Source organism: Myotis myotis, unplaced genomic scaffold (genome assembly GCF_014108235.1).
Source record: "Myotis myotis isolate mMyoMyo1 unplaced genomic scaffold, mMyoMyo1.p scaffold_m19_p_12, whole genome shotgun sequence".
Lineage (NCBI taxonomy): Eukaryota > Metazoa > Chordata > Mammalia > Chiroptera > Vespertilionidae > Myotis > Myotis myotis.
Genome location: NW_023416316.1, coordinates 23,350,116 through 23,377,809, shown reverse-complemented (window position 1 = coordinate 23,377,809; position 27,694 = coordinate 23,350,116). Strand labels below are relative to the sequence as shown.

The 27,694-nt window shown below is 38.5% G+C and overlaps 1 protein-coding gene across 1 annotated transcript in view; it reads left to right on the top strand.

The window, feature by feature from the left end:
* Positions 1-27,694, top strand: part of TMEFF1 (transmembrane protein with EGF like and two follistatin like domains 1) — a 78,415-nt gene that overhangs the window by 17,142 nt on the left and 33,579 nt on the right. Inside the window, exons 2-5 of the mRNA XM_036330188.1 lie at positions 4,591-4,700; positions 13,760-13,889; positions 17,673-17,699; positions 19,896-19,992. Of these exons, the coding sequence (XP_036186081.1) occupies positions 4,591-4,700; positions 13,760-13,889; positions 17,673-17,699; positions 19,896-19,992 (364 nt within the window). The remainder of the gene's footprint in view (positions 1-4,590; positions 4,701-13,759; positions 13,890-17,672; positions 17,700-19,895; positions 19,993-27,694) is intronic.

Genomic DNA, 27,694 nt, shown 5'->3' with positions numbered 1-27,694 from the left:
TTTCTTGAATAAACCCCATTCATAATACATTGATTTTAATTTCCAGTTTTAATCTTTTAAGAAAGGAACTGATAGACTTGTGGATGCAGAAGTCTAGATTATCTTGTTATCTTGTCTTTACCTAATGCAACAGTGATTTTTAAAAAGCACCTTGCTTTTTTAAAAAGTCTTTTCAATTTTGTTTTCAGAGATACAATTTATTTTCACTTTTATACAATTTATTGTCACTTTTATAGCTGGCATCTAATGGGTAGATGTTGCTAAACACCCTCCAGTGCACAGGAGAGTCCCCTACAACAAAGAATAATCTAACCCAAAATTTAGTCATGCCCAGGTTGAGAAGCCCTGAATTCTGCAGTAACAGCTTGCATAGTTTAATCACTTTTGGCCCTCTGTGTTAGTTAACTCATAAGATCCTCAGAATTGCACTCGGTTTAATGGCAGGGTGGTAGAAAAGTCAGAAATATTATTCTAGGGGGCCAATGGGTCCCATTTTGAACTGCAGCCTGAATCCAGTTAGTGCTGCCAAAAGTTAGGGATTTTGACACCTCCGGTTCATAGGTAAGGAGGGTTCCTCCCCTAGTGTGTATTGTTTCCCAGCTTTGAAATGTTAATGAAAACTGAGACAAGTCTTACATGTAGAGAGTTGTGTGATGGGCAGATTTGCAACCAAAGCAAAATATTTCTGTTTAGAGCCACTCTTCTGAGTGCTTCTTTGTGTGAAATATTTCTATTTGGAGAGCTGAGCTTTGAGGGCTTCAATAATGGTTCCTCTATTTTGCTGAATTTCCATCTTGGGCTCAGGAAGGCAGGTGTGTAATCATCATCACCACTGACAGGTGTAGAGTCCCCTCTTGATGGCTGGTACTGTACAGAATACTTGAAATAACATTCAGAAGGTGATCCCAAAATAGAATTCCTCCTGTTCTGAGTTTGAGCTAAGGCTGTGATTCTCATATTTGTGAGGAATCAGAGCACCAGGAAGTCATGATGGTCTTGATAAATCAATTTTATTACATGACATAGCATCAACTTAAGACTTTTGCACAGAAGTTATCTTAATTAAATTTATATGCAAACATTATATCAGGATTGTGTTTAATTACATGTGCCAATAACTTGTGGCTTGAATAAGGGCTTTATTTATGTGTGTGTTTATTTCTTACTAGAGGCCCGGTGCATGAAATTTGTGCATTCAGGGAGGGGGTGTCCCTCAACCTGACCTGCGCCCTCTTGCAGTCCAGGAGCTCCCCTATGGGGAGTGGGCCTAAGCGGGCAGTCGGACATCCTTAGCGTTGCCATGGAGGTGCGAGACGCTCCCGCCACCGCCTCTGTGCTCACCAGCCATGAGCCCGGCTTGTGACAGAGTGGCACTCCCCCTGTGGGAGCACACTGACCACCAGGAGCCAGCTCCTGAGTTGAGCATCTGCCCCCTGGTGGTCAGTGTGCGTCATAGTGGCCAGTCGTTCCGTGTTCAGTCTATTTGCATATTAGCCTTTTATTATATAGGACTAGGAGCCCTGCGCACGAATCTGTGCGCCAGTAGCTCGCTGCCGTCCTCCAGTAGCTCTCCGCCCACTGCCCCGCCCTCCTGTAGCTCCCTCTGCCACCCCTCCCCCCTCTCCCCCTACCCCGCTCATAGCTTGCTGCTCTGCCCCCTCCTGTACCTCTCCGCCATCCGCTTGTAGCTCGCTGCCCCAACCTCCTGCAGATCCGTGATCTGGTCATTACACAGTTGGTCTTTATGCTTCACGGTGTAACGACCATTTGCATATTACATCTTTAGTATATAGGATAACAGTAAGTCTGGAGGGATGAAATCAGGCTAGTTGTGGTGATTCCCTAATACTCCTTCTGCATTCTTGCTCCTGTCTTTCCAGTCTATCTATAGCTTGTAGCTTTCATCTGCTTGCATGTAAGATAGCTGCCATAACCTTGGGCGCAGGTTTGCTCTCCAGGCAGGAAGAGGAATGGAAGAATGAGGGAGGAAGGGGCAGTGCTTACTGATGAACTGTGGCATGGAGTGAGGGAATTTGGGAAATACAGATTATTTCACTGAGTACCTTTTTTCCGGGACAAAATCGAGGTTCCCTTATTAAGTAAGAAGGGGAGAATAGATTCAAAGAAGGCAATTAGCAGTGACTGCCACAATAACAAAACAATTTAAAAGGTACATTCATGACCTTGTGACACTCAGGATGATGTGTTCTCATAAAACACGGCTGGAACTTTCTACTAATATTCTTTACTTACTTGTCGAACCTTAGTTTTGTTGACAGCTAGCAATCTCAAATATTGACAATTTAGAAATATAAGCGAAGAAAACTCTAAAATGAGAACATTCTTTCCATTGAGGAAATGAAATTCTTACTTTTTTAAAAGATGAAGGTACACTATGACACTTAGTTTTCCTAGACTATTAGTTTTCCTAATATCAGTAGTTTGGGAACCACTGATATTAATATTTGTGTGTACTATTAAATGATGTATGTCTCTTTCACTAAGGTTGTTTTCCTAGATAAGAACATGCTTTTCTCTCTTGATATGACTCATATATTGAGGGCAATTCAAACATTCTTTATTTTTAAACATCTTTCCTAAATTCTGTATAATGATCCTGTATTAATTTAAAATATATAATTATTGATTTCAGAGAAGAAGGGAAAGGGTGAGAGAGATAGAAACATAATTGAAGAGAGAGAATCATTGATCGGCTATCTCCTGCACGCCCGACACTGGGGATCCAGCCCACAACCCGGGCATGTGTCCTGACCTGGAATTGAACCGTGATCTGGTTCATAGGTCAATGCTCAACCACTGAGCCATGCCGGCTTGGCCTATATTAGTTTTATAATCAGAATAAACGTCTTACTAATTTTTTAGAATCAATGCAAGTCTTACTATCTCTGACATTGTACCTTGTGCTTCAAATCTATTTTTTAAAATTTCCTACTTCTTGAAATTTCAAGAGCTGTCTTAGTCTGTACTACACAGCTCTCCTGTTAATTATAGGCTACATTGAATTCATCACTAATTGCTCCATATGTTAGCAAGGCCATACGCTCCCTCTTACGTATTTTTCTGAATCCCAAATTCTTAGCATAGGATTAGTTACATAGTAGATAATTAATTGCTTCTGATCAAATAAATAATCACATTTAATACATTAGCACAGGAAAAGAACATGGATTTGTTAGCAGGCTAGGCATAAAGTAAAACGACTAATAATCAGGTAATCAGAATTTCATTACTTTTACCTTTTCCTATTAAGGTAGGACTTCTAGCTCCTCTAGGGATGAGGGATAGCTGGAGAATTGCTCCCGGAGATCTGCTTGCCAAGACCTCACCTTGATCTAGAGCTGCAGGAGACCCCGTGCTCAGCCCAGAGTTTCAGCTATGAGTGTCAGTCAGAAGCTAACTTAGGTCTCTCTGCTCCCACTGCACTGGGATGTGCTTTTTAAACAATCATTTGTTTATTGTTTGCATAAAAGCATTTGTTGTAGCTCTCATTCCCCACATGCAAAATGTGAAAACTGCTTTGTAGTGGTTTTTACCCAATTCCGCATGATTGGCAGCTTTACATAGCACTACCTTGAAGCAATTTATTAGGTTTCCTAGAAACCTAAATTTGATGCTTTTAGAGCAAGACTGACAGTCTTGGAGTAGGAGCAAAATGACCACAGAATGCTAGTATTGGCTGTGTTTCCTGTAGTAGAAAAAAATTAAATCAGTGATTAAAAATTTTTAAGTCTGATAGATTTTGAATCTCTTTAATTTTGTGCACATAAATGCTCCATATATATCTATTGTATGAAATTCAAGTTCACTTTATAATATTTGTAATTAAAATGGTTTATTTGCCTAGACGAGTAAGTAATGATCACCCTAAATTTATTCCAGGCACCACAATAATTATTATTCCTTTTAGTTACTTTTATTCCTTTTTCTCTTTCATTTTTTTTGGCTTCTTAAATGATGATTGAAAATGCTTAAAGTCTTGTCATGTAATATTTTATCATCTAATAAAAGAATACCCCTAAACTAAACAATGTTGTATTTTTCATGGTTTAGAGCTTTGTGTAAATGGTGTTATTCTGGATGTGACTTGTCTTTTTTTTTCTTTTTCTTTTTTTTTTTATTGAGGCTTAATTGATATATTAGTTTCAGGTTACAACATAATGAATCCATACTTGTATACATCGTGTAGTTATTTGTTATCCTTAAAAGTAGAAATCATTAGAAAAATAATTTAAAATATTAAAACAATGTTAAGAAGATTACTCTAAGGTCTTGGGAGTCCAAAATAGAAAAGTTGTTGATTTACCTTTGGAATTATGTGAAATCCTGAAATTTAAATCTTGAGTTTTATTTTGGTTTGGATTACTTGCATTTCATTATGCAAGAGTCTCATTGGGGAATCCTGAACATTTTGTGTCCTATAGAACTTGCTTTTTGTATGTCTTATTATTATTATTCTTGTGAATGAAATGCTCTACAAATTTTAAGGATTTTTTTCATTTACTTACATATGTATATTTTGATACAAAAAGACAAACACTTATATATGAAACAATTTTTCCTCTTTTACAGAATTAAATGTGAGGGAGTCTGATGTAAGAGTTTGTGATGAATCATCATGTAAATACGGAGGTGTCTGTAAAGAAGATGGAGATGGCTTGAAATGTGCATGTCAATTTCAGGTGAGAAAACCCAACCCTATTTTGAAATCTTTTTACATTTCTCATGTTTTATAATTCTTCATTCTTCAAATTACAAAGCTTAAAACACCTTGGACCCCACAAGGAAGTTGGGCTCAGGGCCCACTAATTCTTTCTTATCAGATGAAGTGCTATTACCTCTGCTTCTTTCCTTGAACTACTAGTAAATGGAGGGACTGACAATAGCAGGTGTGAAGATACTTTGAAAAAATATTAAAGTTTTATTCAAATGTATAATTGTCACCGACAGGAAACAAAGTACAGGTGGTAGTTGAGTCTCTTATTTAAAATGTGGACATTTCCCCCCTTTCCTTCTCTTTCTAGTCCATTTCTTTCCCTCCTTATTTGCTGCGTTCTCATCTTTTTAGGACAAAGAACATCACTGACTTAATGCCTGAGGGTAGGTCATGGTTAGAGGTGGACTCGAATGGGTAACCTCAGACTAAGATCTTTGCTTTTCAGGTGCTGTTTTAGTTGTAATTCTATTGTTTAAAAAGAAGTATAAAGAAAGGAAGCAAGCCCGGCCAGATTTGCTCAGTGTTTGCGCATCGATCTATGAGCCAGAAGGTCACGGTTCGATTCTCAGTCAGGACACATGCCTGGGTTGCTGGCTTGAACTTGGTGTGGGGTGTGCAGAAGGCAGCAGCTGGTCAAGGATTCACTCTCATCATTGATGTTTCTCACTCTCTCTCTCTTTCTCTCTCTCCCTCCCTTCCTCTCTAAAATCAATAAAAATATATTTTTTAAAAATAAAGGAAGCAAAATGTGTTACCCTCAGTTGTTTCTTTTTGTTCATTTGATATGATTGAATTACAATCTGTTTTTAGTATGTTGCTCACAAGATGGTCCCTGATTCAGGATTCCAGATGAGACAAAGAAGGAGCTAGAATCCCCCCCCCCCCCCCCCCCCCCGCAATCATAATCTTATTCTAATCATACCCACTGTTTCATTGATGAAACAATTGAATTGGCTGAACTCACATGGCAAAATCTTGTTTTCCCTATTGTGGCAGCAACACAAAAATCAGTTCATTTTTTTTAGCCTTAGCTTGGCGGCTTGGAATATGCCCCATGAGTGGTTCGAAGTCAGCCAGAAATTTGGTCTGAGTTTGTATACAGAAGCTGGACTTCCCTCTGACTCTCCTTTCAGGTATTTTCTCTCTCACTTTTCAGTTGCCCTGAACTCTGACCTCTGGTTCTGCAACCCAGAAAGATTGTAGTTTTTTTTATTTATTAGTGTTTTAGCTACCCTGTATCAAGAAGACTGGGACTGTTTCTCTCTTTCAATTGTCTTATAATTTCCTTAGATAAATTCCTTGATGTGGAATTGTTGGGTGAATGGGCGGCTTATGTGCAGATTAACATTTTCACCAACAGCAATATATTAGACCGCTTATTTCTCCTGGGCTTGTGGGTAGTAGATTTTGAAGTCCTTTTACATTTTATAAATCTGAAAGGCAAAAACATTTTAATTTTTATTTGATAACCAGAGCTATTAAAAATGTTTAATATTTACTGGCTACTTTTTTATGAATTAATATTTCATATTCTTTGCCTATTGTGGGGAGTATTTTCTTTTTCCCTTATAATGGCTTGTAGAGATATATTTATATATATATATATATATATATGTATGTATATATATGTTATATACAACTGTTTCATACATATATATGTATATGTATGTGTGTACATGATATGCAATACATTATTTGAGCACTTACATATTGTTTACTGTGCTGAGCATTTTATTATTATTTAATATATTATTATTTAATATTTTATTATTATTTAATATATTATTATTTAATATATATAAATATATATTATATATAATATATATAAAAGTTTGTAAAATCTCATGAGAATCTACATGTAGGTACTGTTCTGATATTTTTAAGAGAGTAATACTATATGCTCATAGTAAACAACTTGAACAATATTTAAGAATATCCTATCCCATGTACTAAAAGTGCAATATGCTAAGTGTCTGACCAATCAGTCAGCCAGTCGCTATGATGTGCATTGACCACCAGGGGGCAGATGCTCTGACCAGTAGGTTAGCTTGCTGCTGGGGTCGAGCTGATCAGAATTGGGCAAGAGGGCCAGACATGCCATGGAGCCCTTCCGCAGTCCCTTCTGGGCCAGTTGGCCAACCTCCCTTGATCCCAACCCAGCCAGCCAGCCCCCATCGGCTCCGATTGGGACCGGGTGAGATGGCCCTGATCGCCCCGATCACCAGCCAGGCCGAGGTACCTCACCTGTGCACAAATTTGTGCACTGGGTCTCTAGTACAGTGGTTCTCAACCTTCCTAATGCCGCGACCCTTTAATACAGTTCCTCATGTTGTGGTGACCCCCAATCATAAAATTATTTTCGTTGCTACTTCATAACTGTAATTTTGCTACTGTAAACAATATGTGCAATCATATATGTATTTTCTGATGGTCTTAGGCGACCCCTGTGAAAGGGTTGTTTGACCCCCAAAGGGGTCGCGACCCACAGGTTGAGAACCGCTTCTCTAGTAGCTGCTATAAAGAAAAATGTCTGCTTTCCATTCCAGACTACCAATTGCTTTTCTCAGAGGCAACATCTATTACTTCTTGTATTTCCTTCTAGAAATAGTCTGTCGTATACAAATGTGTCCTCTTTCTATTTCTTTTTCTTTTTTTTTTCTGCAAAAAGCTTATTGTTTCATTTGGTCCAATGCATGGGAGAGGGCTTTATGGTGGTAAAGAATGGCTACCAGTTTGGGGAGAGGCTCAGGTAAAAGCAGACACCAGGGAATGCCGAGGGGCCCCTCAAAGGCCTCTGAGCTCCAAAGCCGCCTCCTCGTGCTTGAGGGTGAGCCTTTCCAGAGATATTCGCCCAGCCCAGCCTGGGGGCCGGCTGGCCTGCAAATGTGAACCAGGTGGTCGCCCACCTTCTTGATGAGTTTCACCTCCTCATCCCGGAAGTGGTTCTCCGGGAAGTCACGGAGATGAGGTGTGCGGGTAGAACCCAGGGCCAGCAGCTCCAAAAGAGCCTGTTTCAGGTTCCTCTCCAAGGCCAGGGCGGCGTCCATGGCCCTGAATTTTGCCCATTCATTTGGGGAGGCTTCAGCACGTCCTGGAAGAGGATGCAGCCACGGCGCTGGTTTTGCAACTTTTAAGAGACGCTCAGCGCCCTTGCGCTTCTTCTCTGCCAACTCATGGAAGAAGCAGCCCACGCCCTCCAGAGCCACATCTCATTGTCGAAATAGAAGCCCAGAGAGAGGTAGGTGTGTGAGGCCCGCAGATGCGGGTTGACCAGGCTTGACCGCAGCCTCTGCCTTGGTGGAATAATTCTGACGAATTTGGGAGCACATGGCTGTTCAGCAATAAGGAATGAAGTTATAAAAAGAAAAACACACAAAACGGTGTGTTGGCAGGTCCTGGAGGTGGTTCTGAAGGTGGTGACTGGATAAGACGCAGGAGAGTAGCCAGAGGCTGGAAGAAGGGGCGTCCCTGGGTCTGCTCTGCCCAAACAGTGTTGAAGCAAGAGATGGTTACGGGACCACCGAGGGCACTGCCTAATTTCTCTTTTAAGCACTAAATCACTTAGTAGGTTTACCTTAGAGATGGTTCCTTTTCTGTTTAGATTAGAACTCTGTATTTTAAAGAAGTTATCCTGTTGTCATTTTCATTTTTGATAGTATTAAATTTTCACATCATGTTTGTCTATTTTTGTCTTTATGATTGTGATGTTCATTCTTTGGAAGTCTTTCCCTGTAACTCTTAAAGACAGTGTTTTTGACCTTTTAAACAAACGTGAACAGCTAGAAAATCCTCTCATGATCTGCCTGAATCCCTTGCATTCTTACTGGTGGCAACGAAGGAAAGGGAAATAAAAGTTAGGAGTTGAGAGCAGTAGACACTTATCCAGTGCTTGCTTTGTACTATGTGCTAGGCTAGATGCTGAGGATATAAAGATGTTTAAAGTTCCTTGCCTTATAGGAGCAAACTGCCTAAGGGCTTACAGCTGATTTGATCCTGCTGCTGGGCCAACCTTCCTTTGACTACTACTCTGCCTCCTTATAAGCTTATAAATGACTTAGACTCTTGCTAGTTTAAGAACAACGACCTCATAAGCCAGTTGAACATATGAGGGTGCTTTAGCTATATCTTTCAATTCATTTAAAAAACTTGGTTATGATTTAGCATGCTTTCAGTGTTAATATAAGCTTCCAGGGATGTCATTGTAATAAAAAATAACAAGATTTTAAATAAAGTCTAATTTTTTTTTGTCTACAAATAAGAGCTATGATATTTTGCCACATTATGTACACAAAGCTACTTTTATTAATTTGGTACAAAGAGAAATGATCAATACTGCATCTTTCCATTAAAACTTGAGTAATATATGAAGAGGAGTGCCTGCGATGTTTTCCCTGCTTTCTTTCTTCCTCTTTGTTCCAGTTCAAGTCTGAAGATCTGCGAATCAGGTGAGCTGATAATGTAAGTCTCAGTCTGAGTCAGACACCCGAGAACCAGAAGACTAACCCATGTTCCCATTCAATAGGCAGAGAGAGGGAATTCTTTCTTCCTCCACTATTTCATTCTATTCAGGCCCTCAGTGGGTTGGATGATCCCAACTATAATGGGGAGAGCACTTAGTTTGCTGATTCAACTGTGAATCTCATCTAGAAACACACTCACAGACACATCCAGAAATAATGTTTAATCTGGGCAACCTAGGTTCCAGTCAATTGACCCACTAAATCAACCATCACAACATTATTATTTTCTAAACTACTTCAAAACACTTCCTGCTCAAGAGAAGGTATAGTGGAGAGTTCTTTTCCCCAGTAAGGGAGGTGGTATAGAGAAGGCAGACCTTAGGCTAGAGTCAGTGCCTAAGTCAGGAGTTGCCATGTGAAAATTGCCCACATCCCTTAATTTGCCCATAGCATAAGGAGAGGTTCCTAAGAAAGACCCTTGGAAATGGACTGACCAAGGAATAGCTGGTCTACTTCTCCTATCCTATGCTCACTCCTAGGTATGAGCTTGTTAGGTTGAATTTGAGGGACATTGCTCAGGCTATGTTAAGTCCTCTGTTGCTACCACCAGGTGACGTATGACTTGTGTAGTGTTTAGAGTATATCAATTGTGAGGAAATGAGGTCTTCCACTTATTAGCTATGACCCTGGGCCTACTTAAGAGTCAGAAATGATAATAGCAATACCCAAACCAGCTAATGTTGATTGAGAATTTACTGTGGCCAGATATAAATGCTAAAGATGAATATCTTTTATTTAATCCTCATAACATCTTTATTAGGTAGATATTATAATTACCATTTTCCAGGTGGGGAAAATGGCACTGGTGTTAGCCCATAATCACATAGATGGTGGACCCAGGTTTGGAGTTCAACGCTTACTTGAGAGCCCAGGCTCTAAGCCAGCCGTGGGCAAACTACGGCCCGCGGGCCGGATCCGGCCCGTTTTAAATTAATAAAACTAAAAAAAAAAAAAAGACCGTGCCCTTTTATGTAATGATGTTTACTTTGAATTTATATTAGTTCACACAAACATTCCATCCATGCTTTTGTCCCGGCCCTCCCGTCCAGTTTAATAACCCATTGTGGCCCTCTAGTCAAAAAGTTTGCCCACCCCTGCTCTAAGCACTGTCATGTGCTTCACAGGATTGTTACGATATTTAAGTTAGATAGGACATAACTTGTCACTAGTGTTGACTAGATGTAAACTCTTGAATAAGTGTTAGCTATTACCTTAGAGATTTTCAGCCCTATCAGACTTAATGACCCTTTTTTATAACCAATAATTTGTATTCTGTTTCTTTACTATTCTTTAATGAAATTCATAGATAATGCAACCTACATAAACACATAATTAAAGAAATCAATATAATATATAATTGCAATGTAAAGGAGAAATAAAAAAATTATAGTAAAATAAATTATTCTACTATAAATTATTCAACATGTAAATGCTTGGGCATGATTACAGTAGAAGAAAATACAGTAGTCACATGCTTATATCTATCTACTTGTGATGAATGTTTTCATTTACTAAAGATTAGTGCTATTTTATAGCAGAAATATCTAAAGACAAAAATGTAGAGGTATGGTGGATGCTAGAATAAGAACTAATATTAGGATAAGTTATAGCAGAGCAGCCTTACTTATCTATAGTAAGTCTTGCCATAGTTCCCATATGAATGGCTACAGATGCATTCAGAAATTGTATAGTGTGTGTGTCTTTGTTGTGTGGTACTGTTTTTTCCTTTGCAGGACATACATCTAGCTAGCATCCATGGAATCCATCTGCTAAATGACAGTGATGTTCTTTATCATTGTAACAACCAGAAAATCTTTCTGCTAAATGACAGTATCATTCTAACAACCAAAATTCTTTCATAGGGACATCTCTGCCTAGGGAGCGCTATTAACACCTTTGAGAGCACACCATTAAAAAGTCATTAAGCATTTGTTGAGCAAAGAGTTGGTTGAAAAGTTCATAGAGTTAGCACTTGACATCTTGGAGCTTATGATCTCCTTTACAATTATGCATTGTTTAATTACAAAAAAAATATTGACTCCTGCAGACATCATACAAGTTATTATGTACAATTTAGGGGAAGAGAATGGAGGGATGTGATTCATGAATATTGGAGCAATAAAGTAAAACTTTAATTTTAATTGAAGTTATTGTAGGAGTCTGCTGATAATGGATAGCATGCAAACTTGCTCATAAAATATTTTATTAGAGATTGTTTTTACCAGTGCTTGACTTGTGGTAGCATGTCATATTTAAGAGTAAACAAATGATAAAAATAAATCTTGTGCATTGGAGAAAAATTGAGGAAAACACAAAATAATGGAAATAAAAAATCATGACAAGTAATCTGAAAAACTTACTGATGTTTTGTTCCAGGATATACTTTATGAATGTTTATTTTTCTAAGTAATTGAGAATATATATATATATATGTATATATATATATACACACACACATATATATATAATTTTCTTGCTGTATTTTTACTTATATCATTTTAAAAGTTGCATTCAGTTTTGTGAACTAAATAATACATTTTAAAATGGCACAGAATTCTCAGAAGTTTATATATGTGGCATTGTTGCCTGCTTTATATCTAACAATATGTTACCTTTATCTGCCACACAGTATTCTTTTAAAAGGTAATTCTCAGTGACTGTAATATTAATTACTTGAACAGATATAACATGCTTTATATTGTTTTTACATTTTTTTATACTAATACATTTTTGTTTGAAATTTGAACAGACTCATATATACCTAGAAGAAATGGATGATTGTCAGAGGGAGGAGGCTTGGGGGACTGGGTGAAAAAGGTGAAGGGATTTAAGAAGTACAAATAGGTAGTTACAAAATAGTCAGGAATGTAAGGTACAGCATAGGGAATATAGTTGATATTGTAATAACTATGTATGGTGCCAGGTAAGTACTGGTAATATTGGGGGAAACACTTTAAAAACTATATATACATTGATTTCAGAGATGAAGGGAGAGGGAGAGAAAGATAGAAACTTCAATTGTTAGAGAGAATAATCCATCAGCTGTCTCCTGTACACCCCACACTGTGGATTGAGCCTGCAACCTGGGCATGTGTGCTGACTGGGACGATTTGAACTCTTAACTCCTGGTCCAACTCCTGGTCAATGTGCAACCACCTGCCATGCCAGCTGGGCTTGGGGGAAGCACTTTGTAAAGTATGTGATTACCTAACCACTATGCTGTACACCTGAAACTGATACAAAATCATATTAACTATAATTGAAAAAATAAATTTGTAATAGTTTCCTTCAGATAGATCCCTAAATATGTAATTCTGGATCAAAAACTGCATTCCTTTTTCAAGACTCTTGAAATGTGTTGTTAAATTATGTTCTCGCCCACCAAGATGAAGTTTTTGTTTCTTTAATAGCCAGTTCTGTAAGCTAAAAGTAGTATTTCACTTTATTGATTACTAGAGAAGGTCAGCATTTTTTGTATGTTAATTGGCCATTTGTAATTGTTCTGTAAATTTGTCTTTTGTCCATTTTTTTATTAATTTATATAATCTCTTTTTTAGTAATGATAATAACTTGTGTCATATATTCTCTCCAGATTTTAAGACTTTAGTTGTTTTTGACATTTTTGACATATAGAAGTTTAAAATTTTTTAAAACATACAGGTCTTGTGTCATTTCTTCACCTGTCTTATTTCTACTCATCCTTCAGGGCCCAGTTCACATTTCACTTTCTCTGAGAAGGCTTTTCTTTTTTTTTTTTTTTTTAAATATGTTTTATTGACTTTTTACAGAGAGGAAGGGAGAGAGATAGAGAGTTAGAAACATCGATGAGAGAGAAACATCGATCAGCTGCCTCCTGCACACCTCCTACTGGGGATGTGCCCGCAACCAAGGTATATGCCCTTGACCAGAATCGAACCTGGGACCCTTCAGTCCGCAGGCCGACGCTCTATCCACTGAGCCAAACCGGTTAGGGCGAGAAGGCTTTTCTTGAATACTCTAGCTTACAGTAGTAGGTATTAGATATTGTACTTATTGTCTACTCTTTTGATTTAGTACATGCTTTATCACATATATGTACTAAAATATATATAGAGAAGAAAGATCATGTATTTCTTTGTGTCATCTAGCATTTACCTTGGGACTGTACCAGAGGTATTGAATAAATGAATTTTGATCATAATAAAAAGACATTTAATTTTTAGCACTCATTATAAACATTGCCAGCAATTTCCTCTTAACTTATCTCACTGGATCTTTATAGCAAGCGTATAAAGTGGATAGGAAAGGGATTTTCATTCTTATTTTTATGGGTAGTTAATAGTTCTTTTCATTATGAATATGCAAAAGGTAGGAGAAAGTAGTCTCTTTTTTTAAACCAAATAAAAGAAAAAACTATTCTGTAGTTAGAAGTGTGTCATACTGCTATGGTAGTGCACTCGTGAATACGAAATAAACTATTAATATTCATGCCTATTTCTGATACTTACTTTTGTTTGTTTTGTAGTGCCATACAAATTACATTCCTGTCTGTGCATCAAATGGGGACACATATCAAAATGAATGCTTTCTCAGAAGAGCTGCTTGTAAACACCAGAAAGAGATAACAGTGGTAGCAAGAGGACCATGCTACTCTGGTATGTTGTGATATTTTTCTCAGTAAATGCAAGAAATGGTTCTGCCATATTTCCTAAAAGGAAGTTTGCAGTCAGAGGTGTATTCTCAGAACTGCTGTATGGATTGGTGGGGATTGTGTAGGGAATAGGGGGCTCTTTTCCTCCATATCATTTTTTTAACCCCCAGTGGTCATGAATCAACAGTATACTTTTTTTTTTAATATATATTTTTATTGATGTCAGAGAGGAAGGGAGAGGGAAAGAGAGAGAGAAACATCAGTGATGAGAGAGAATCATTGATTGGCTGCCTCCTGCACGCCCCCCACTGGGGATCGAGCCCACAACCTAGAATCAAACCTATGACCTCTTGGTTCCTGGGTCAACAACGCTCAACCACTGAGCCATACCCGGCTGGGCTTCTCAGTATACTTTTGATGCTTAATGCCTTTTTTTTGTGGGGACTTGGCATTTCTTTCGCTTGTGGTTTGACTATTAGAATAAGATCTGGGGTGGGACATGATATGAGCCCCATTTTGTTGATTTTTATTTTTTGGTGGGAGGAAGGGGTGGGAAATATTCATAGAAAGCCATTAGTGGCCTCCCAGGATGTGTCTATTTCCAAGCCCTTCTTTTCCTGTCTTCTTTTTTCTGTCTGTCAACACTCGTCACCCCTCTCCTCCCACTTGTTTATATTTACTTCCTTCTCGCTTCCTTCCTGAATGGGTGATGGTTTATTTTGGAAAGCATCAATGTAAGTTTCCTACTTGCATTTGTATTTGGGGGCAGTGATGAAGATAAGGTATTGTAATTAGAATTATTGTATGAAGGTTAGCAGTAAAGATAGCGACTACTCTTATATGATGTATCCATTCCTTTCTTTCCCTACTTATTACAGTGCCTATGTTCAGAGTTATTATTGGGCCTCCTTTACATAAGCATGATTGATTGATTGTCCATGTGGTTGATTTTAAACTCCAAAGCCCCCACTTTAAATTACATGGTTGGTCTTTAACCCAAAGACTATTGAATGTGGCAGGCCACACCCTAAGATCTGATGTGGTCAGTACCTTTCCTAAAAAAGACACTTCTAGAAGGTATGACATAGATGCCCTTCCAGAAGCTGAGGACAAAGGCCAGACATCTCTTTGGGCAAGGCCAAATTCTTTTCCAGACACTAAATCATTAGGCGCTTGGTGAAATTATTATGTTCTTAGGCCAGTTAACTATCATTTGGTGTGATTCTTATATATGTTGTGTTTCAAATACCTAATTTAGAGACCATAAAGGAATATGGGGTTCTCTGCAGTCCCCAATTAATCGTGCATTATTTGTGAAGAGTATGTATTTAAGACACCAAATGCTTTGATAGGCAGTGAATGTTAAACATTTGAAGGCAGAGTGGTAACTTGGAAAGAGCACCACATAAGGGTTAAAAAACCTGCCTTTGAAGTAGCTCCAGCTCTTATTCACTGTCTGACTTGGACAAGCCCCTTAACCAAACTCGGAGCCTCAAACCGTGAAGTGCATATCGCCTCTTGGGGTAGTTAAATGAGGACTGAATAAGCTCAGCTCTAAGGCACTATATCAACGTGTTGTTTGCTGGACGGGCCAGTGTTATTCTTGTCATTTGCTCCTTGATTGGTCCTATTCCCTGTGCTAAAAATAGCATTTTCTTTTGTTTACTTGAAAACTCTTAATGATTTAAGATCAAGGTTAAGCCTTTGCTCCTCTGTGAAATCTTTCTTCCATGCCATCTCCTGGCAGAGTTTGTTCACACTTTGTGCATATGCCTCACTGTATTTCATTTATCGGACATACCTGTTTCTAGCCAGGTCAGTTATTTCTCAACTGGAAGGCAGTATGCCCTGCCTAGGGAGGCACATCATAATCCTAGGGATGGGTGGAGTTGTGTGGGCTGGGGAAGGCGTGTGTACAGTGAAAATACAGAATTCATCCTCATTAGCAGAGTAGTCATGATGCTCCCAAGCAATGGCTTGCTGCCCGTGCATAGAAGCCAATACAAAATATTGGCTTTTGAGAAAAGAAAAGGCTTTATTGGCATGTCCACAGGCAAGGAGGCAAGGCTCAAATCTGTCTCCCCATTGAGGGTTTGGGGTGGAAGTTAATGGGTTAGGGTAGGAGGGGCAGGTTTCAATTGGAGGGCTTTAAGTACTGGATCTTCCTGGACCCTTTGCTTCTGAAAGGATTCCCATGATTGAGTTCAGGTCCAGTCTCAGCTCTTTGGTTGGGGAAGGGGCAGGGGATGTGAAACTTTGGTTCCTGTTTTATTGGTCAGAATTCTCTCCTCTGCATGTGCTACGGCTGCAGGACATAGATTTGTTCTGTTGTTTTTGAAAAACCAACTCAGTATCTGGTTAGACACAGGATAAGACCAGTTTGAACTGGCTATGCAGTTATAACAATATTTAATTTATTGGGAAATTCTAAATAACACTAAAAGAAGGTATTAGATATTTTATTTTTTAACTTGGACATGGGTTGTAAAAAGATTGGAAGTGATTAAGTATCTCATCCGCTGGGACTGCCTTATTTATCAATTTATTCCTCACATTTACCATGTTGTCCAGCATATACTATATATACCCAATCAGTGTGGGATAGAAGAAAAAGGGAGTGTTTTCCTGAGAAAATTTTAGTCATAAAAACTATTTTAAATTGAGTTCCCCTCTTCTCTCTTTTTCTTTTTCTGCTTTCACTCCTTATTTTCCTTACTACTTAGAGAAGATGTATTGTTTTTTTTTTTATGGCTGATCAAAATTGAACGCAATGGAAGACTTTCCATAAAACCCCATGAAGATTTTGCAGTGGGCACTACATAGAAAATGTTTTTCCAATTTCTGCCCCATCTGGGGATTCGATGACTGTCTGAAGGAGCTGGAAGAGAAGGCAGCAGTGTTGTTATAGGTGTTGTCTCCCACTCTAGAGAACTGTTTGGAGAGCTGGTGGGTTCTCCAGTATACCCTCCCCTGCAGAGTGCTGATAAAGTGGGAGGCTCTTTACAGGCCGTTCCTGCTATTTTACTGCTGGGTGCCGATGATCCTGCAGCATGACTCTCTATCCAGCGTGCTCTGTGCCATATGTTGGTTCTCTTAGGATTATAAAATCAGTATTTTACATTCATTACGTTTTAGCCTGGCTTCTTGCTGGTAACTTTGAGGGAGGCTTTTTCGTTTCACTAGTAACAAGTCTCCCACCTACATCTTGGTGAGATTCCTTCTGGTTAGGTTTCCTAGAGGAAGTGAATTTTCATCAAGAATATGAAAACCGTAACCCTGAGGGTTTTTTCCTTCTGAACCTTGGGGCATTTCTTAACCTTTTGGCTTTGGGGTTTTAGCCACAGATTTCATTAAGAAGATATTTGGAGCAAGACCCAAAGCTCTTTCTCTCCCTTTCTCATAAAAACAGCTTCTTCCGTATTTCTCTCACGCTTTAGCAAAATCAAAGTTTTCTTCTACCTTTTAAGTGAGTTCATTAAAATATTTTCTATTTAGCCATTTGCTTTACAATATTTATTGGTCTCTACTCTGTGCAAGGCCCCTGGATATTTCCTGAATGGGCTACAAAGACGTCTGAGGTATAGATGGTTATGTGTCCAAAGAATTTATATTTTGAGAAAGGTACAAAATAGGTATGTAAGAATGAACTGGTAGATAGTAAAAAGAAAATGAGAAAAGGGCTGCCTGAGAATGGATATCCCAGTTTGATTTTTGATAAGAAAATTTCTGTTTGATGAAATGTCCAGGAAAAGTGTTCATCTATACTCTTTTCTTTTTTTTCTCTCAGATAATGGCTCTGGATCTGGAGAAGGAGGTAAGTTTCAGGTACCTTGTGAAGGGCATTTGTTTTCTTTCACTTTGTAAAATAGCTTTATTGAGCTAAAATTCACATACCATGCAGTCTGCCCATTTAAAGTGTACGATTCAGTGGCTTTTGGTATGTTCACAGAGTTGTACATCACACAGTCAATTTTAGAACATTTTCATTATCCAGGAAAAACTCCCACCCTTAGCCATAGCCCCCCCTCCCCCAGTCCCCCTGTCCCCCGTAGCCTGGCATCTTTGTTTCAGGCAGTTATTTTTTTCACTAAAGATTTGTTGTTAGAGGAAGGGGAAATGTAGCTCCTGTTGAGCTGAGGTTGTTCCCGAGTGCCTCTCCTGGGATCACCCCCACAAGTGATTCTAGCTTGGACCAGGGTATTTGTAACTCTCTCCCACCCCATGCTTACACAGTTTTACTCCCAAGGAATTTTCAGGATACAGGTTTTCAAAAACTCTAGCGTGAGTTGTGCACAGCAAAGAGAAGACTTGCGGAACAAACTCTGGTGAATCTAAAGTTTAATTTAAACCATTAAAATGTTCCTGTTTGGTTTTAATTTTATTGTGCAAATATATGAATTATTTCTGCTATAGAAAACTAATATTTGGGAACAGCCTATAACAAAGTTTACTCTAGATGAGAAGAATTAAGAGTGACTAATCTATCTCAGAGTTTAATGAAGCTGTGATTCTTAATGAGTATCCACTGTCTACAAAATAATGTTTGAGGTTCTATGGGGATACACTAACAGAAAACTCACTGGTAAGGTTCACACTTATACAGATGAAACAAATATAGTGTGATCCTTTCAGCACGATTTAAAACCTTACTCCAGACTTAGCGCATTTCATAGAATCCTAAAATTTTACGTTTGGTAAGGATTTTAAGTCACCTAGAGAATAGAAGAACTGTCCTGAGGAAGAAGTTCAGGTATGACAGTTTCAGCTTAAAAAAAAAAAAAAAAAAAAAAGATTACAGCTGTTGAACAATAGAATTTGATTTAAATGGACATATTTAAGCAGAGACTTCATGATCATGTGTGAAAGGTCAGGTCATAAGTTCCAGATCTTAGAGCTGGAAAGGATTTTAAGAGATCATGTGGTCAGACATTAATTAGGAAACTGCCCTCATTATTATATTGAAGAAATGGAAGTTGATCACAGATATTGGATGTCTTGCCCTGTGGATGTAAACTGAATTGAGTTAGAAAGGCTGAGAGGTTTGCTCAGATTAATACACGAACATATGCGAGCTCCAGGTGACTGTGTAATTTCTAGATCTCATGATGTTTCTGGGCCTTAAATATATGTAGGATTATGGTCCTTGGAATCTGTTTGGGAGTGTTCATGAGAATCCGGGCTTAAAATATAGGCAGACACTAAAAATTGGAAGTTTTATCAAAAGGGCACCTTAGGTTTGGGTACTTTCCTTTTAATACCTTTTTACTGATTGATATGCCTTGAATAAGGTGTTTTTCCCCAAACCAGATTGGGAAATTCCTTGAGTAAAGAGTAAATTGGCCTCAAAATGAATCTCTCTGTCCAGTTTGAGATCATTAGGATAGGGTCCACTCAAATTGAGACCCACAAATATTGGGCTCCCTAAAATATGGGATGTGAGCTGAATTGGGGTCTGGTGGTAGTTATTGTTTTTTTGAGATGAATCATGGGATTCCCACACACTTCTGCATTCTGGGTGTTTTTGGCTGTGCTAAGTGGCAAAGCAGAAAAAGGGGCACCCTTTGTAAAGAGACGCCCTTTCCTTCTTGGAATTTGAGGATTTTTTAAAAAAACTCTGGAATTAGTTGTTATCTAGTTAGAAAGGCAATTTCAATAGAGTAATCACTGGACTAAAATTATTGCTCATGTTTTTTCCCCCCTCTCTCTCTTAAATAATGTTATATGGTAATTCTTGTAAAGGAACTAATTATTAAAACCTACTGTATTGCTCCTTTGTGCATAATTTAGTGGATTATTTTGCCAGCACCAATACTTGTTTTTCTCACAGAATATGTTGTACTCAGTATTGGCAACCTTCTTGGACTTTATCGTTGATAGATTTTGGAAGTAATTGTTTTTAAGAGCTTGCGTACCTTTCCCCCAGAAATAGAATATTTGCTGCTGAAATATGAAGCATATCTGGGAAGGATCCTAAATCTTGGTTGAAAATTTAATTTTTCTTTTTAAACAGAAGAGGAAGGGTCAGGGGCAGAAGTTCACAGAAAACACTCCAAGTGTGGACCTTGCAAATATAAAGCTGAGTGTGATGAAGATGCAGAAAACGTTGGGTGAGTTGACTGAGGAAAAGGGATAAACTTATGTGGAGGGTTTTTGTTTTTGTTTTGTTTTTAAATTATGTTATAGGAAGGTATCATTTAACCTGCTTCTGTATATTTTATGTGCCTTTTATTTTATTTTTCTATTTAATGCTAGTCTATTGACTTCTCTCTTAAGTTGATATAATGCTGTAGTTATTCAAGTCAGTTTAAAATGTTATATTTTAGAATGAAAATCCATTTGTAATATTTTTTGGTTTTACCTCTGTCTTTTTTTTTTCATTGGTAATTTTATACCAAAGGCTAAAGCAGAAGTACTCTTATTCTAAATTATCCTATTATACTTTCAACTAGTATCAATACTAGTTTCTTCTTACCTTGAATTTTTACACAAAAATTTTTACGGATATTTTCATGTATTAAAAATTCCAAAACCGCTTCAAAATTTTAGATGATAGTAAGTAAATATTTTATATAAGTAAAATTTATGTATAGAAATCCCAGTTGCACAGACTGACATTATATTGTTTTATTTTTTCGCTCATGTTCAGCCTGGGTAGCATTGTCCAATTTTCCATTCATTCCCTGTAAGAAGCGGTGTTGTTTGGTGGAGTAGTAATAATTAATCATCAACACAGTCATGTCTGTTTCTTCCTTTCATCAGGTTGCTGTTTATTCCTAGCCTCAACCTTCTTTTATTTCCCTGTGGTGCTTGCCTTTTTTATGGTTGATTCTAAAAGCCTTACTGCTGACTCCAGGACCTTAGAGCACAAATGGATCTTCCCTGCTTCAATTTACCCTTAGTGCATATTTTAAAATACTTATAGAGATTTACTCATTCTCTCTTACTCATGTGTATTTTTTTGCTGTGTATTTTTCAGTCCTGTGCCTTATTCAGCCTTAAATGCTATTCAAGCCTTTCACTGAGTAGTAGGAATATGCTTTAATTAGCACTAATGCCCAAAGCGAGTTTTACAACTCGCTTACAACAGGATAACACCATTTTCGGCATTATATAATGTCAAAATCAGCTATTTGGATGGGAATTGGTAAAATTAATGTCTGATAATGTACTTGGAATGTATTTCAAAATAGGTGAGAATTGGCCAAAGACCAGTAAGTGCAGTAAAAAGTGAATTCACCAAAGCCCGAATTTGCTGTTTCCGCTCGCTGGTCACTTGGATTGACGTGTCTATCCATTTCAATCTGAGTGGTTTGATTTGGAAGAACATGTTTTCCAAAGTCGATATCAGTCCAAAGACAAGAGAGAAATGAGTAATATGGACTTGCAGAAAGAACAGATAATAGATGTTACACTCTCTTCTTCTCATTTTGTATTAATAATATGGCATGATGAAACACCATTGTGTGTGTGTGTGTGTGTGTGTGTGTGTGTGTGTGTGTACAGATTTAGTTCTTTTCGGTGTTTTTCCTCAGGACTGTTTTATAATAGTGTCCAGAGTCAAAATAGTTGTCCGTGATTGATTGGCTTGGTCTATTGATCTGTTTTTATTCCTTTGACAGTATCTCTCTTCAGTCCTATTTCGTACATTTTTTCTGCTCTCATTTTTCACCCCTAAATTGAAAGAGATCTTGGGCTTAGAAGTGGAACAGATTCCATCTAGTCTCAGAGGTGGCCCCAAATGTGACATCCGCACGGTGACATACTCATCTTTCTATGAACACCTCCCCGTGATATAATGGGTAGTCTGTGCCCAATCAAGGCAACCCTGTTGTATGTACTGAATCAATTTTGTGTGTTCTATTTATTTGAGAACTTGCAACCACTGTTCTTGCAGATACAGACTCTCAGCGTAAGGAAGTGGGCACAGACTAGGGGAGGGCTTCCCAGCAATGAGCATGCAGACTAAGGAACCAACACACACTGGGACGGGCAGCTTTGTCCAGGCCAAGAGGTGATGTAATCACCGGGGAAAACATGAAGGAACAAATTGGTTCCTTTACCTACACAGTAAGTGATTAAGTGACAATGGTTGTTCCTACCACGGAAGGAGACAAAAAATAAATGTTAGGGGCATCTAATCTTTTAGTCTATAAAATATTTATTATTGATTGTGGTCAAGTTTAACCATTTATATGTATCTCAGTGATGACTGTGATTTTAAAAAATTCTACTTTTAAATGGGTCAAGGTACCAAGAAAGATATATACAGTTTTTATAACTACTTCAAGGTCCCTTCTATATGCTTTTCATGAATAGTAACATTTGTCTGAAGGTAATTTTGACCCAGCTATCTAGACCTTTTGGGTATAGAAAACTGAGATGCTGAAATATGGTATTAGCCAGCGTGCCTTGACTTTTATGTAAAAAACCTATTATTTATTAAGAAGGTGTTATATAATTTTTTATTAAAAGATAACATTGTATTTATTAAATACAAGGTCTAAGTTATAAACCACATATTCCTTTCATGACTTAATTATTATAAATTCTACCAGAATCAGAGAATGTTAAGGTTGAATAGGATCTTGAAATTTATTTTCTAATTTAATCCTCTCACTTTACAGATGAGAAAATTGAGGACTGAAGTCAGAGGGTTTTGTAGGGCGGATTCTCCTAAGTTCTAGAACAGTGTGTTTCTTACATCTACCTCCCTGTATTTGTCTGTTTTATTCCTAGAATGAAAGCTATTATCTTTTTCCTACTTCATAGACTGATGCTTAATGACTTTTTAAACGTTATACTTACAAATATGTTTTTATTGATTTTTTTAGAGAGAGAGGGAGGAAGGGAGAAGGAAAGAGAAACATTGATGAGAGAGAATCATTGATTGGCTGCCTCTTATACACCCCCTACTGGGGATTGAGCCCGCAACCCTGGCATGTGATGACCTCTTGGTTCCTAGGTCAATGCCAACTGCTGAGCTACACAGGGGCTGGGCTGCTTGATGACTTTTTAAAAATAATGCCCTCTTCTTCAGCCTGGTCCCAGCTATGAATACAGTATGCCCTTATCATCTCCTCTTCACTCTGAGTACTAGGTGCTTTAAAATTTTGTTTAGTTTTTATCTAGACCACCATATGCCAGTTTATCGATTTGCTTATCAGTGAATTTCAGACGTTTTGACCACAACTCCATTTACACTGTGACCCAGCACTGGTATACACATACATATGGTAATAATGCATATTAAGTAAAACAAAATTCTATGAAATATTACATGCAGTGCACTTTAATATTTCTATCCTATTTTCTTAACAATTGCTGGTAGTGATTCACTAAATTGACTTCATAATCCACTAGTGACTATGACCTTCCGTTTGAAAAATATTGCTCTATAACTATAATAGGTATGATATTTCATGTCATACTTTCAGATATGGGCATTCATTTCAAATATTTTATTCTTTCTCATTTTGAAATGTCTTCCCTGTCAGAAGAGTTGTTATATAACCTATCTGGTTTCCCAAGGGCAGCTAAACTCTTTCTCTTGCTTTAGAAAGCCTTTTCTCTTTATCTTGATCATAGTTTTTAAAAAATCTGGCATTTGGCAAGAGGGGATAAATGGTACCTTGTTGATTTTCTGGTGGTAAGAGAAGTGCTAATTTTTTATTTAGCCATTTAAATGGAAATCGATTTAAGTGTATTGTCATCTTAAACAGAGTGTACAGAACATATTTCAACAACATTAGTGTTTAGACGTTGTTACATAAATTACTTTTAGCTCTGTATGGTGGGTAGGGCGAGGAAGCATTATCCAGGCTTTCCAGGTGAGGCTGAATGGCTTGTAGCTAAGCAGCAAAACCACTGTGCTGTGCGTACACGTGTTTACCATACTGTTCTCAGGGGCCACTGGTGTTCTCAGTAACAGTTTGTTTCACCCCTACGCCTAAAAACCAATTCTGCTTTGTGTTTTGAGTTCTTATATAGTTTCTTTTTAAATATATTTTATTGATTTTTTTACAGAGAGGAAAGGAGAGGGATAGAGAGTTAGCAACATCGATCAGCTGCCTCCTGCACACCCCCCACTGGGGATGTGCCTGCAACCAAGGTACATGCCCCTGACCGGAATCAAACCTGGGACCCTTTAGTCCACAGGCTGACACTCTATCCACTGAGCCAAACTGGTCAGGGCACTTACATAGTTTTTAAAAAATAATTTTTCTTCTCCAGTAGGACTCTTAGCTTCTAGGTCTGTCAGTGTGCCTTGCCAGTGGGCCTGACTGTAGATGGCCCCAGCTCTTTTTTTTTTTTTAGATTAGAACCTTCTTCAACTTTATTTTATTATTTTAAAAAATATATTTTTATTGATTTCAGATAGGAAGGTGGGGGCGGGGGGAGAGGGAGAGAGAGGGAGAGGAAGAGAGAGATACATACATCAAGGCTGCCTCCCCAGTGGGGATCAAGCCCACAACCCAGGCATGTGCCATGACCGGAAATTGAACCATGACCTCCTGGTTCATAGGTCCAAGCTGGCCAGGCAGCCCCAACTCTTAACTTGCTTCTCCACTTCTCTCGCATAAGAAACAAAATGCATGTAGGAACTGTAGCCAATGTAAGAATAAATTCTAAATGTAAAATCAGAGTAAATAGGTCCTTGAGTGAAATGCAGAAACTTTACTCATTGCATGTATTTTATCTCTCTTGTCTGCTCGGTGGCTATTTTAAATTTTTATAGTTTGAACTAGAGGCCTGGTGCTCGTGTACTGGTGGGGTCCCTCAGCCTGACCTGTGCCCTCTCACAGTCCGGACCCCTCGGGGGATGTTGGACTGCCGGTTTTGGCCCCATCCCTGTGTGCGAAGCAGCAGGCGGCCGGGGAAGAGCCCGAGCTCGGGCCGGGCGCAGCACCGTTCCTGCGTTCCGCTCATCCCAACTCCGCTGTGCCTGCTGCTGCCACCATCATGGAGGCGGGAGAGGCACGTGCCACCACAGCTGTGCTTGCCAGCCTTGAGCCCTGCATCTGGTGCTGTCAGTCAGCTGAGGGGTGCTCCCGCTGTGGGAGTGCACTGACCACCAGGGGGAAGCTCCTGCATTCAATGTCTGCCACCTGGTGGTCAGTGCATGTGATAGTGACTGGTTGACTGGTTGTTTGGTCATTTGGTTGCTTAGGCTTTTATATATATAGATAGATTATTTTTGCTTCTGAGAGGCTTCTTCTGCCCCTTCTTCCTGAAGCATTGTCTCTCCAGTGGCATTATGGGCTCTGCATGGATTTGTGATGGATATCTTCATTCATGCTTAGCTTTTGAATTGATATGTATGGTGAGGAAGTTGAGCTTCCCAGAAATTCGACTCCCGCATGGGTGAGGTTTCAGTATCCCATTGTGACTTTTGTGAAATGTAGAGGATCGACTTTGTACTTAGGCTTATAAGTTGAAGTACCTGTTTTACAGGAAGTTGTGTTTCTTAAACCACATATTCTTAGCAATCAAACCCCGTCTTTATCTAAACCGTGTTTCTAATCTGAAGTTATTGTTGCAAGATAGCCGTCAGCCGTTATCTGGACGGTGGGCCAGGTAATCATAGAACTCCTTCACATCAGTGTCTTTTATTTTTTTTTTTTAATTTATTTTTTTATTTTTATTTTTTTACCAAAGTGAGTCATTACTTTATTTTTTTTTTCTTTCTTTTTTTTTTCTTTTTTCCCCCCGCCCTAGACAGTCCCCTAGCCCCCCCCCCATCCCCCAATGTCTTATGTCCACTGGTTATGCTTCTATGCATGCATACAAGTCCTTTAGTTGATCTCTTACCCCCCTACCTCCTGCCCCGAAACCCTCCCCGGCCTTCCTGCTGCAGTTTGACAATCTGTTTGAGGCGGCTCTGCCTCTGTATCTATTATTGTTCAAAAGTTTATAATGGTCTCTATTATCCATGAATGAGTGAGATCATGTGGTATTTTTCCTTCATTGACTGGCTTATTTCACTTAGCATAATGCTCTCCAGTTCCATCCATGACGTTGCAAATGGTAAGAGTTCCTTCCTTTTTAGAGCAGCATAGTATTCCATCGTGTAGATGTACCACAGTTTTCTAATCCATTCATCTACTGATGGGCACTTAGGCTGTTTCCAGATCTTAGCTATGGTGAATTGTGCTGCTATGAACATAGGGGTGCATATATCCTTTCTGATTGGTGTTTCTGGTTTCTTGGTATATATTCCTAGAAGTGGGATCACAGGGTCAAATGGGAGTTCCATTTTCAGTTTTTTAAGGAAACTCCATACTGTCTTCCATAGTGGCTGCACCAGTCTGCATTCCCACCAGCAGTGCACAAGTGTTCCTTTTTCTCCACATCCTCTCCAGCACTTGTCGTTTGTTGATTTGTTGATGATAGCCAGTCTGACAGGTGTGAGATGGTACCTCATTGTTGTTTTGATTTGCATCTCTCGGATGATTAGTGACTTTGAGCATGTTTTCATATGTCTCTTGGCTTTCTGAATGTCCTCCTTTGAAAGGTGTCTATTTAGGTCCTTTGCCCATTTTTTGATTGGATTGTTTATCTTCCTTTTGTTAAGTTGTATGAGTTCCCTATAAATTTTGGAGATTAGGCCCTTATCAGATATGACATTGGCAAATATGTTTTCCCACACAGTGGGTTTTCTCGTTGTTTTGTTGATGGTTTCTTTTGCTGTGCAGAAGCTTTTTATTTTGATGTAGTCCCATTTGTTCATTTTCTCTTTAGTTTCAAGTGCCCTAGGAGCTGTATCAGTGAAGAAATTGCTTCGGCATATGTCTGAGATTTTGTTTCCTTTGGATTCTTCTAGAATTTTTATGGTTTCCTGTCGTACATTTAAGTCCTTTATCCATTTTGAGTTTATTTTTGTGTATGGTGTAAGTTGGTGGTCTAGTTTCATTTTCTTGCATATATCTGTCCAATGTTCCCAGCACCATTTATTGAAGAGACTATCTTGGCTCCATTGTATGTTCTTGCCTCCTTTGTCAAATATTAATTGAGCATATTGGTTCGGGCCGATTTCTGGGCTCTCTATTCTATTCCATTGATCTATATGCCTATTCTTGTGCCAGTACCAGGCAGTTTTGAGAACAGTGGCTTTGTAATACATCTTGATATCTGGTATTGAGATCCCACCTACTTTGGTCTTTTTCAGGATTGCTGCAGCTATTCGAGGTCTTTTTTTATTCCAGATGAATTTTTGGAGAGTTCGTTCTAGCTCTCTGAAGTATGCCGTTGGTATTTTAATGGGAAGTGCGTTGAATTTATAGATTGCTTTGGGTAGTATGGACATTTTAATGATGTTGATTCTACCAATCCATGAACACGGTATGTTCTTCCATCTGTTTATGTCTTCCTCTATATCTTTTTTCAACGTCCTGTAGTTTTCTGAGTAGAGGTCTTTTACCTCTTTAGTTAAGTTTATTCCTAGGTAGCTTAATTTTTTTGGTGCGATGGTAAACGGGATTGTTTTTATAATCTCTCTTTCTGAAAGTTCACTATTGGTGTATAGAAATGCCTCGGATTTCTTGGGGTTAATTTTGTATCCAGCTACATTGCCAAATTCATGTATTAAGTCCAGTAGCTTTTTGATGGAGTCTCTAGGGTTTTGTATGTATAATATCATGTCGTCTGCAAATAAGGACAGTTTTACTTCCTCTTTTCCAATTTGGATGCCTTTTATTTCTTCTTCTTGCCGAATTGCAATGGCTAACACTTCCAGTACTATGTTGAACAGGAGTGGTGAGAGGGGGCATCCCTGTCTTGTTCCTGTTCTTAGGGGAAATGGTGTTAGTTTTT